Here is a 12,137-nt window from a genome sequence, read left to right as displayed (position 1 = left end):
CAACCAGGTTGTAAAAGCCCTTTCAGCTCATCCAGTCCAACCATTCCCAGCACTGCCAAGGCCACCCCTAACCCATGGCACTGAGGCCTCGTCTCCACGCTGTGTGAACACTTGCAGGGACGGTGACTGCAGCCCTGCCCTGGGCAGCCTGTTCCAATGCCTGAGCACCCTCTGGGGCAGGAATTGTTCCTCAGCTCCATCTAAACCTGCCCTGGGGCAGCTTGAGGCCGTTTCCTCTTGTCCCATCCCTTGTTCCTTGGGAGCAGAGCCCAGCCCCTCCTGGCTCCATCCTCCTCTCAGGCACTTGTAGGCAGCCATCAGGTCCCCCCTGAGCCTTCTCTTCTCCAGCCTGAACCCCCAGATCCCTCAGCCCTTCCCCATCACACTTGTGCTCCAGGCCCTGCACCAGCTCCGCTGCCCTTCTCTGGCCCCGCTCCAGCACCTCAATGTCTCTCCTGCAGTGAGGGGCCCAGAGCTGAACACAGGATTCGAGGTGCGGCCTCACCAGTGCCCAGCACAGGGCACAATCCCTGCCCTGGCCCTGCTGCCGCACTGGTGCTGGTACAGGCCAGGATGCTGGGGGCTTCCTGGCTGCCTGGGCACAAGCTGCTCGTGTTCAGCTCCATCACTCAGCACACAAATCACCCTGTCCCGTGATGAATTACAACGGCTCCTCAAGGCAGGGATGGGGAGTAAAAACTGTGCCCTGCACCCTCACGTGCTGCAGCATCCCAGGAGGCAGCATCCTCCCTGGCCCAGTGCCATGCTCCAGTGAGATGAAACCGTGTCATCATCCTCTCAGCGACAGGGAATTGGGCATTAACTGGCTCATTAAGCGCTGGTTTCTAAGCCACCCTCCCCCTCCTGGCACTCGGGAAAATGGGATTAACAGGGACTAAGTACACAAGGTCCCAGAAGCAGCCGGAGATGCTTTCAGGAGACCCCCTGGCTCCCCTTGGGCACCAGGCAGGCAGGGGGCTGTGTGGGGTGTGAGGCTGTGCTTTCCCCAGCAGGATCAGTGCCCAGATGGCTGGTGTCCGTGATCCCATGGATTGTCGGGTGAAGAGATTGTCTTAGTGGTTTGAAGCCACAGAGGAGAGGATGAAGGTAATACCATGAGCTGGAAACCAGTCAAACCCCTGGGCTAATAATTTGCCCTTCCTTAATACACTCTTAGTATCTGCAGGGGCCACAGGCAATCATGGTTCTCAATTTTATGATCAAGACATTAAGCCAAGATGCTGGAGTTGCCCACGAGAAGGGACCTGGGCTCCCAGATCCAACAGCCCTAGGGTGCTGCACTAACAGCAGCTCCTGAGGACAGCCCACCGGGCTAGAGCAGCATCCCGCCTTTGGGCTGGGTTATCTGGGACCAGGAGCACTGTGTGGAAGGGGCTGTGCAGGTTTTGTTCTATTTCCTCAGCACCACTGACCTGATGGGTGGGAAAAGGTTCAGTGACCACAGAGGGATATTTGGTTCAGCCCTGATAGGAGGAAGGGAACGGCAGAGATGGGCTGTTTTCCTCACTGGTGTTATCCTGCATGCCAAGGGCAGATGATGTCCTCCAGGAAGTCATCAAGGAGACAAAACCCTTTTCTCCTCCATGCAAATCCCAGCCCACAAGTGGCACCACATGAACTCAGGTGCAAAACAAACAGGAGCATCGCATGATCCTCCTGCCAGGTCCCCACCGCCTCCCAAGCACCAGCCCCGGTCACAGCCCCAGCAGTGTCCCGGGCTCCGGGCACGGGACAGGAAGATGGTGATGGCTGCAAACAAGTGAGAGCAGTTTTGGTTTCTCCTGCAGTAAAAGTCTCCCACTTTGGTTCCCAGCCAGAAGGAAACACAGTGCTGGCACGGTGCTTGGTGCTGGCACGGTGCTTGGTGCTGGCACTGTGCTTGGTGCTGGCACTGTGCTTGGTGCTGGCATCACTGGGCAGGACCCAGTGGGATCTGGTGGCTTCCACAGACCTAAGTACCCTGGGTTAGATTAGTTGGAGCCTCTGCAACGTGTTCCCCCTCCTTGGGGCTTTTCAGTGATTCAACTCTTTGGTTCTACAAAACATTCCTTAAAGGCTTTGCAAACGGGGACGTTGATCTGTGTGGAGAAGGGCTACTTCCTTCCTTTGAGGGGTCTGCTTCCCCGTTTTGCTTTACTTAGGGTTTTAAAAGGACCAAGAAGTTCAGGTTCCCAGAAGAGGAAGCACTGGGCTGGCACTGGTGGCCCACTTTGCACTGTCACCCCATGACCAGACTGAACCAGACCAACAGTTGATGCATCGCCATCATCTCCTCCAACCCACTGCATCCTGCCTCCATCATCTCCTCCAACCCACTGCATCCTGCCTCCATCATCTCCTCCAACCCACTGCATCCTGCCTCCATCATCTCCTCCAACCCACTGCATCCTGCCTCCATCATCTCCTCCAACCCACCTCTCCTGCACTGCAAGCCTCCAGATTTTGACCCCTTTACCCCAGGCTGGGTCCAACCCTGGCAAAGGAGATGCTCCTGTTGGTGCCACCGCACTGAGCACTGTCAATCCCCCCCAGCCCCGAGCCGCTTTAATCCATGGCCCTGCTTAGGGGTCTGGGCAGAGATTAGCTGGGAACACTCCCAGAGATTAGGCTTTAATAGCTTTGACATTTCACATCTTCTTAGACCTTGTAGGTGAGACCGCAACAGCCCTAAATCCCCTCAGTCCTGGAGGGAGCCAAAGGGAGGGCAGCTCCTGCACCACTCGGGAGCAAGCTTTGCGCAGTTCTTGGTGTCACATCAAGCTGCTTTGGTGAATAAATCTCCTGCTGCTGGGAAGGGAATGGCTATAAATAGTAAAAAGTGGCAGGATCAGACCACATATCTGCTGTAAGACTCCCTTTGTGCCACTGGAAGGAGCAGCTGTAGCAAAACAAACGTTATCCCATGTATAATGGCTGTACACATCACCCATTAATCAAGCCTGGCTGTCATTTAGGGATCATTTTATTGGAGTTTTAGGGTTTCTTTCCAGAACTGGAAGCTGGGCTGAGAGCAGAAGCTACAAAAATTATGTTGTACATTCCCAGGTACATATAGAAAAGCAGGCAAATAAATACACATAAACAGACACAAACCAACCAAGAGGTTCAACACACGCACTTGGTGACAGCTGCAATGCAAATACAGGGTGCAATTTGGGCTTTCCTTGATTTACAGTCACTCTGCCCCCAGCCAGGTGAGGTTTAAGCATTTCACACTGCTGTGGCTATCGCTGGGCTTTTCCTTAGAAGCTTTTAAATCCACAGCTCTGGAAAATCACCCCAAATCCAGGTCACCAGCAGGATGCAGTGACCTCCCTCGGTAACTCCACATCCTTCCCAGGCACCACCGGCTCTCCGGAGCAGCCCACATCAGTCCGGGCTCTCGCAGACGTCTCTGCTGAGCTCTTCTCTGTTCTGCAGAGACAGAAGGAAGCACTGGTGAGGCCCCTTCCCAACCTGAGCTGGTGCGATTGGCCTGCTAGATGCATCAAGGAGGAAATTCTCCTTGTTGAAGCTGCGGTTACACCAGGTTGCAGCAATGCCAAGCACTGCGGAGCATCTCCTGGCTGCATCTTGCAATGCATCAAGCAAGCCCTTGTGTGCGCATGGGCCGTGCTCATGTTGGAGAAGGTAAAGTCAGCCCAAACAGCACGAGACAAGGTCCAGTACCCATCACCTCCCCATACAATCCAGCATGACCCAGGTCTGTCAGTCACCCTAAAATTACACCTCTTGCCCTAAGCCTGTGCTGGAAGCTCAGCCGCAGACTCCATCCTCATCCCTACCTGGAGAATTCTGCTGTAGGACAAGGGGGCAAAGGAATCCTCCAGGTAGCGGGTGCCAAAGCCCATGATCCTGTTCACTGCCTGGTTGCAGATGCCCGCCACCTTGGCGGTGAGGTGCACTGTGAAGGCAAACTGGATCTCTTGGGGGTTGACATCGGATCTGCTGGTCGTCATTTCCTTATGGACGTAGACATCGGCCAGGTTCTTGAAGGAGCTGTAGGACATGTCTCTGAAGAACGTCCGTAGCCGCGCGTCTTCCTTCACCTGGTTAAGAAGCAAGTGAATACACGTGAATAACTCGGTGTGTCATCCTTGTGTTGATGCCTTCACTCCACGTTAGGACTGACAGACAGACAGACATGATCACACCCAGTCGGGGAATTAGAAGATGCCATTTCCTTGACTTTACTGTTTCTCTACACCAGGGAAATCAATGGTGGTGCGTTGCCCACATCCCCTTGACCCATCCAGCTGAGCACAGCTCTCCTCTCACCTGCCTGTCCAGCTCATCTCCTGCACTCCGGAGCAGGGCCACGATTCTCCAGATGGCTGCATCTGCAGAGAGAGATCCCATGTTATCTCCAGCCCTTTCTCCAAGCCTCACACCCAATTCTCTGTTTAGCCCCCGGGAAAAATCCCCTGAGCAATGTGTATCCACCTCCATCCCTCCAAATCCCGTCTCAGCCCATTGCCAAGTGACTTTTTAACCTCAACCAGCAAAAACACCCTTGTGACTTCAAATTCCACTCTCCCCAAATCAAGCCCTGATGCTGAAAATCTCCCCCAGTCTTCATAGTGGTCATGTAAGCCCCAAGGTCAGGACTGAAGCAGGGTTTGGGTCCCATGAAGGCTCTGAAGAGCTTCCAAGGGCAACACTCACCGACCCCATTGGCGCTGGCCGGCCGTGACGGCTCTTCACATCCATGTGCTCTGCTCCCCTGGCTCTCACTGCCCTGCACGATCAGCCCTATCTCATCTGAGACTCGTGCATAGTAACCATCAGGCTGCTCCTCATCTGCTGCAAGAAGAACACAGCTTCAGAATCAAGGTTGTCTTTGCTCGCCATGGGTTGGAAGGGAAAAGCAGCCGTAGCGTTGGCTGCATCCACATGGTGCTCATGCCCACCCTGGATCAGTGCACGGTGCTGGTGAACAATGGGGCTGAGCTCTCTGAACTGTAACCAAGTGGCTTCAACGTTCCCACATCCACCAAAGCTTTGAAGAAATCATCTCACTGCTTTCTTACTGGGGAAGGGCTGCGGTGAAGCTACAGGGTGCCCCGCACCCTTCCGCCAGCACCCTTCCCCATAGCAAATCAAAAGTAGCTTAACATTGGCCCTGGAGCAGCTTAAGCTTCAACTGCAGGTCTCAAATACAGTTTAAACTAAACCACCATGTCAGAGGGGGGAAACCTGTGCTTGGATAGCTGCTGCCAAGCATCTGGCTGGGAGGAACTTGCTGCATGCATAAGTTGCAGCAATGCTGTGTGCTCAAAGCACCGACAGCTTGATCCATTCCTGGGGTAGCAGGTTGAGACTGGAGTCCTCAAAACCTACCCCAAACCTCAGCAAGCGCCAGGAGGGTGATGCTTAGGTTAGAAAACATCTCTAAACACTGTGGAAGTTTAACCCAAAGAAGCCCAACAGAGGTCCCGTTGGCAGTAGTGTTGGTTTAGGGTCCGGGCTAGGGGTGGTGGGGTCCTACCTGCTGTGGCCGGAGCCTGGACGTGCCGCAGGGGAAGGCAGCTGGGTCTCTTGGCCCTTGCCCCTGCTGCTGTCTCTCCCTTCTCCTCCTCCGTGTGCTTCTTGAAGGAGAAAACCTTCTTGAGGCTGGCTCTCCTCTTGGAGGCTCTGCCTGGCGACGGGGACGTGCTGGAGTGCCCTGTGGCTCTTTTCACCCCTTCTGATTTGGAGCTGTGAGGAGCTTTGGCATCTTTCTCCTTTGCTTTTTGCCCCATGTTTTCCTTCTGGTCCTCGGGGCTCTTCTTGAAGAGGAAATTTAAGACAGTTTTGAACCAGGTGCGTTGGGTTTTGCCTTGAGAAGAGGTTTTTGTGCTTTTCCTCTTGGGCTCCAGCTCCTCTTTAGAGACCTCCCCAGGAGCTTCGCTGTCATCATCCAATGCCTCATCCAGGTCCAGTGCTTTGGGTCCATCCTCCTGCTCCTTCCTGGGGCTGTGTCTGGCGCATGAATACTTGCAGAAGTCGCTCTTTGACCGCTGTAGCTCACCTGCCTTCCTCCCGCGCCCACCACCTCTCGCCTGCAGTGGTTTCTTTGGGTTCTCACGGCAGCTCAGGGAGCGCTTGACGTAGATCTCCAGCACCTTCTTGGCCCCTTGCCTGTCCAGCGAGAGGATCTTGCCTGACGGCTGCCTTGCCACGTCCCAGCGAGGCTTCTCCGCAGCCAGAGCCTGCATGCTGCTGCAGAGAGGAGCAAGAGTTCAGCCTAAGGGCTGCGTTGGCCCAGACACTGCGCAGTCAGGCTGGGCATGGGGGGAACCATTCCCGCTTGGCACGCAAGGATGGGCTGTTTATGTTCCCAGTAAATGATCAACCCTTTTTATAGTTATGGGAACGCTCCTTGTGTAGATGGCATGAGTGGGGTTTTATGATGGGCTGTAGGCACCGATGATAGAGGAAGCGAAACTGCGGGGAGGGGAGGGGAGATGTGGGCATGTCTTACTGAGAGAGCCTGGTTTACTTCCAGTGCTTTTAATACAGCAAGGGTGGATTAAATGGAATCCAGACACTGTGGTACTCTGACTTCCCATATAACAATGAAAAATCACATACGAGCACAACATCTTATGAGTGAATCACACAACCCAGGGATTTTTACTATCTGCCCTTAAAGTATTGACTCTCCTCAATTTCTGCACATTCCCCATCAAGGCTGGGTGCTCCCAGCCCTTGGAGAGGCCAAGGGCAATGTGGGCTCTTGCAAATATTAAAAGTTTGATGGGGAAGGGCTGAGGGACCTGGGGGTTCAGGCTGGAGAAGAGAAGGCTCAGGGGGGACCTGATGGCTGCCTACAAGTGCCTGAGAGGAGGATGGAGCCAGGAGGGGCTGGGCTCTGCTCCCAAGGAACAAGGGATGGGACAAGAGGAAACGGCCTCAAGCTGCACCAGGGCAGGTTTAGATGGAGCTGAGGAACAATTCCTGCCCCAGAGGGTGCTCGGGCATTGGAACAGGCTGCCCAGGGCAGGGCTGCAGTCACCGTCCCTGCAAGTGCTCACACAGCGTGGAGACGAGGCCTCAGTGCCATGGGTTAGGGGTGGCCTTGGCAGTGCTGGGCATGGTTGGACTGGATGAGCTTAAAGGGCTTTCCCAGCCTGTTTCATTTTATGATTCTATGAAATCTCCTCAGTCAATACTGTCAATATTGGCCCAGCACCCTGCAATGACACAGCCCCTCTGGGAGCTCTCACAGGGCTGTGAATGGAGCTCAGAGCACGCAGCCCCGGCTTGCCTATCACAGAAGATGCTGCTATTGAAAAACCAGAGCTGTGCCTTGTGCTGGCACTAATTCCAAACCCAGTTCCACTCTTCAGAGACCCAGACCCAACCCAGACATTCTCCACCACTGAACAGTACAAACCCAGCACACTCAGCTGTTCAACCCACCCTGGAGCCCAGCATCACAGATCATAGAATGGCTTGTCTTAAAAAAGACCTTAAGATCATCTAGTTCCAAGCAGGGATCCCTCACCTCACAGCCTCTGCTCACTCTACATGAGCACACCCACCCACCCCAGCTCAGCCTGGTTTTGGATCAAGAAGACACATTTCCTTCATCCAAGCCAACACCAAAGCCACCCATCCACCGAACAAGAAGTCATTGAGCCAGATTTAATCACAGCAAAACAACCACCCCTTCATCCTTGGACTCATTCCACTCCATCAGCCACACCAGTTTCTTGGTTCACTCTTTCAGTATTTACCTTTCCATCAGTGTTTCTGCCCCTCTGGACATAGGTCAAGACAAGCTCCTCGGCCACGGGCACTAAGGGTCATCAGGCTCTCCTCGGGGGTGCCTTTTTATACCCATGGCTGGTGGCTGACTAAGTCCTATTTTTAGCAGCCATTCAGGTAGGAGAGCGGCCAATGCTTCCGCCTGGGATCCCGCTATCTCCTCCCTCGTGGGTGTGAGTTTCGCTGGAGGAGAAAGCAATTTCCTTATGACAATCAGCAGCAAAACAGCATAAAAATCACCTGTCACCTGATGTAAGCACTGGCCTCTGAAACCAGCCTCCTAAGCCACGGGGTTTGGTTATTTAATGACTGTGTTGCCATTTATGGGGGTTTCTGGGTTGTGTTTGTAAGGAGAAGCCATATGTTTGTCAGATAAACGGGGTTTCAGTGCAGCGAGCAGATTGCCCCACTTATATCTCAGGAGCTTTCAGGGAAGAGGACGCTGGGGGTTGTTATGGAACCATGGATGCTCTGGGGCACGGTGCTATCAGGTTGTTGCCCTGCACAGTGCATGGTGTCAAGGGAGGCGATTCTGCCCCTCTGCTCTGCTCTGGTGATACCCCTCTGCAGTCCTGATCCAGCTCTGGAGTCCTCAGCACAGGAAAGACACGGAGCTGCTGGAGTGAGGCCAGAGGAGGCCATGGAGATGCTGCGAGGGCTGGAGCAGCTCTGCTCTGGAGCCAGGCTGAGAGAGCTGGGCTGGGGCAGCCTGGAGAAGAGAAGGCTCCTGAAGGGGAGACCTGAGAGCAGCTCCAGTGCCTGAAGGGGCTGCAGGAAACCTGGAGAGGGGCTTGGGACAAGGGATGTAGGGACAGGCCAAGGGGAATGGCTTTAACCTGCCCGAGGGGAGACTGAGATGAGCTCTTAGGCAGAAGCTCTTCCCTGTGAGGGTGCTGAGGCGCTGGCACAGGGTACCCAGAGAAGCTGTGGCTGCCCCATCCCTGGCAGTGTTCAAGGCCAGGTTGGACACAGGGGCTTGGAGCAAGCTGCTCTATGGAAGGGGTCCCTGCCCATGGCAGCGGTTGGAGCTGGAGGAGCTTTAAGGTCCCTTCAATACAAACCAGGCTGTGACTCTGTGAGTCTATGACTGAACTACAACATCTTTGAAACCCTTCCTGGGGCCCTTCGGACAGCCCCACGCGCCCACCTTAAACTGTGAAACAGGACCTGGATCTATTGCACCCCCATAGCTCCCATTCCGCCTTGCCCGGGGACAGAGCATCTCCCAGGCTGTACAACTCAACATCTGCCCCTGGGCTAAGCAAATCTTTACACCCTTCTTACACCACAGATCCATTTGGCCCCACAGCCGCCCCCCTGCACCCCGGGACCGTGTCCCTCCATCCCCATTGCTATTTTGCCATCTGATGGCAATACGTTGCACTGCACCTTGCGGGACGGTGCCGGACGCACATGGAAAGCCCCGCGGCAGGATTCCCCCCTCAGCACTGCTGCATTTTCTCTCGTTCCCACTCAGGACGATGTTGCCCTTTTATCCAGCTCCCCCTGGATAAGAACGGTCTGGTAACGGTTTGAAACTGTCCGGCATGACTTTTCTTTGGTTTTCTACAAACTTCCCGTGCCATAATGTCCTGTAACTGTGAGGGATCCAGTTCATCCCCTGCACTTCTCCTGAGCCTCCACCGATGAGTCAGAGCCTGCTATTGATCAGGAATTCCCTGGCTTTGCTCTTCAGCATCACCATCTACCCCTGATAAATAATTAAACCATGAGGAGCTCCGTGCTATCTCGCACATGAGCACGTCCTTCCATGAGCAGGTCGATTCCCGTCCATGAGGAGATTCACAGTCAATGTTATTGGGTTTTTCCTCTGTAACATCCATAAAATGAAAAGCCAAACCCACTCTGGCTATGGGGCACAGTTTGGTCACCTCCCGTTTGGAGATCTTGCTACTGAAGAGCATCCAAGGCTGAGTCCAAACACTGACCCTGCTCATGGAGGACTTCTCAGGATTAAACTGGGAATCAGTGTCGACTTTTCCTCTTGTAGTAGTGTTTATGGACACAGCCTGAAGATGGGATCCCAAAGTGACTCCAGGAAATATCTTGACCTGAACTGTAATTCTGGATCTAGTCCTTGATCTGAGTTTAGATCCCTTCTGGGATTTGGGACATGCCCGATCCTAATAGGAGAGAAACACAACAAAATGATGTTTGCAAGAGCCCTGGGACAAAGCAAAAGCCCATTTCCAGCACTGGGTGGGAATGAGAAAGTGAACTCGAAACGGGGCCATGGGGAGGGAGCACACGATGTGAGGCTGCCATTTCAGGCCAGCAACGCTGGAAAAGCAGAACTGAAAGGACAAGGAAGTAGGGGAAAACCAGTTTATTTACAGAAACTTGCTCCAAAAGATGGGAAAACGCAAGGGAGCGGCGTTCCCTGCACAGAGCTGTGAGGGTTACAGTGGGCTCGGGAGAAGGCAGGAGTCAGATCACCCAGATCGCTTGGGAGCCAGGCAGACAGGCTCCAGGCTGAGGCTGGACATCAGGAAAAGCCTCCTATGCAGGAGGGTGAGACAACCTCAAACAGGTGTCCAGAGGGGTCACCATCCTTGGTGGGCTTCAAGATGTGGCTAGCCAAAGCCATGGCCAACCCAACTGCTGCTGGAGGCACTTGTGCTTTCAGTGGACCACACGGGTCCCTTCCTGGCCACAAAGGTAGGTGGAGGTTCAGATGTGAACCACAACGGTGGTGCTGTGGCAACAGCCACGCTTTGGACAGACAGCACAGCCAACGTGGCCTCGGTGGAAACCTCTCAGCCCAGTTCCTCTGACTCAAGAGGGTGACAGGCACCAGCCACCAAATCCAACTCTCTTTTTGTCCAGCCCTGGGACTGATTTTAGGTGCTGTCCTCATGCACGCTGCATGAGTGTTCTCAGTTCATAGAACAGTAGAATCCCAGACTGGGTTGGGTTGAAGGGACCTTAAAGCTCCTCCAGCTCCAACCCCTGCCACGGGCAGGGACCCCTTCCATAGAGCAGCTTGCTCCAAGCCCCTGTGTCCAACCTGCCCTTGAACACTGCCAGGGATGGGGCAGCCACAGCTTCTCTGGGCACCCTGTGCCAGCGCCTCAGCACCCTCACAGGGAAGAGCTTCTGCCTTGGATCCAACCTGAACTTCCCCTGTTTCAGTCTGAACCCATCACCCCTTGTCCTGTCACTGCAGTCCCTGATGAAGAGGCCCTCTCCAGCATCCAGTTTGCTGCTGTGCATCACCCTGACCCAAACACCACTGGACCAGGGGCTGATGAAGTACAAATGGGGACCTCCAGGGAATGAAGAACCTGCAGACCTTTGGAGAAGGCCCTATGGGGCACCCACCTGCGTGTGCCACCACCCTGGACCCCAGCCATGGTGACAGTCTCCATGAGACTGCTGCGTGCTCTCCCTCCCCACACCAATACCCTGCACAAGCAGCAGTTACTCAGCTGTTTACCCAAAGGGATGGGTCCGTGTTCCAGGAAAGCAGCAGGTTTACAGCCCTCCTGCCTCTGTTTACTGCAGGGAAGAGATACATCGTGCCAGGAAGGACACAAGGGCTTCCTGGGAGCATGGAAAGAGCTTATCGTTGCAGCCCATCCTTCCAAAGGTGACCCTTGATTTGCACCCTCCAAGATGCCTCTGGAGCCCTGTTACTCAGCACAAGGAGGCTTGAGGGCTTTTGGCAGCTTCCCAAATGGGAAATCCTCATCCAAGTCCAGCAGGATCCTTACTCATAGCAGGAAAAGCAAGTGATGGGAGCACTGGGGTCACCAACCATCACCTGCTCCAGCAAAACAAACCACACAGGCTGAAGTGAGGGATGTTCCGGAGCCCTCAGGGCTGTTTCCATAGCAAGAAAACATGGGAATGTCTTGTTAGGATAAGTTAGGACATCCTTGTTAGGAAAAACACATCCATGGGTGCCTATTCCAAGAGCTGCACAGGGACAGGACGGGACAGCTACCTAGGAAAGGTCAGCATTCCCACCAAAGCTGCCCTCAGGCCTGGGCAGGTCTTACACTGACCCTGCTGGGTTTCACCCCAAAAAGGATCTGGCTTTCCTCGCCCCTAGGCGGAAAGAAGGATGTGGTCTGGTGCTTCACTGCACCTTGCTGCTGTGGTCCAGCCCCAGGCTGCAGCTTGGCTGGGTGCTGGGTAACCTCCAGCCCCTTCTCCTAGTCAGGCTCTCCCAAGCCTGCTGTCACTGCTCATTTACCCACTCGAGCTTCTCACTTCCTTCTCCTCCATCTCTCACCTCATCAAACACTTGGGTTTTGCCAAGGAGCTGGTGATGTCTTCTGGAAGCAGAACTTCCCAGGCAGTGTTTCTGGAGACGTTGTTCTGCTGGAGCTTTGGCAACC

At 54.4% G+C, this 12,137-nt stretch overlaps 1 protein-coding gene across 2 annotated transcripts; it reads right to left on the bottom strand.

Annotated features, from left to right (window-relative positions):
* Nucleotides 1–2,965: 2,965 nt before the first annotated feature.
* On the bottom strand, nt 2,966–8,044 carry LOC133262994 (uncharacterized). Of its 2 annotated transcripts, none has more exons than XM_061442533.1 (6): nt 7,743–8,044; nt 5,510–6,222; nt 4,687–4,821; nt 4,300–4,361; nt 3,807–4,070; nt 2,966–3,435 (listed from the first exon to the last, which is right to left on the bottom strand). In XM_061442533.1, exons 1-6 carry the CDS (start codon nt 7,772–7,774, stop codon nt 3,391–3,393), a joined length of 1,251 nt encoding a protein of 416 aa, XP_061298517.1. In that variant the 5' UTR covers nt 7,775–8,044; the 3' UTR covers nt 2,966–3,390. The 2 variants fall into 2 exon arrangements, with proteins under 2 accessions (XP_061298517.1, XP_061298516.1); XM_061442532.1 differs by having other exon boundaries at nt 4,687–4,824; nt 7,743–8,037.
* Nucleotides 8,045–12,137: the final 4,093 nt, after the last annotated feature.

This window comes from Pezoporus flaviventris, unplaced genomic scaffold (genome assembly GCF_033815535.1).
Source record: "Pezoporus flaviventris isolate CSIRO_AGI_PZ_B2104156 unplaced genomic scaffold, CSIRO_AGI_Pfla_v1 ptg000228l, whole genome shotgun sequence".
Lineage (NCBI taxonomy): Eukaryota > Metazoa > Chordata > Aves > Psittaciformes > Psittacidae > Pezoporus > Pezoporus flaviventris.
This window is presented reverse-complemented; position numbering and strand designations above follow the sequence as displayed.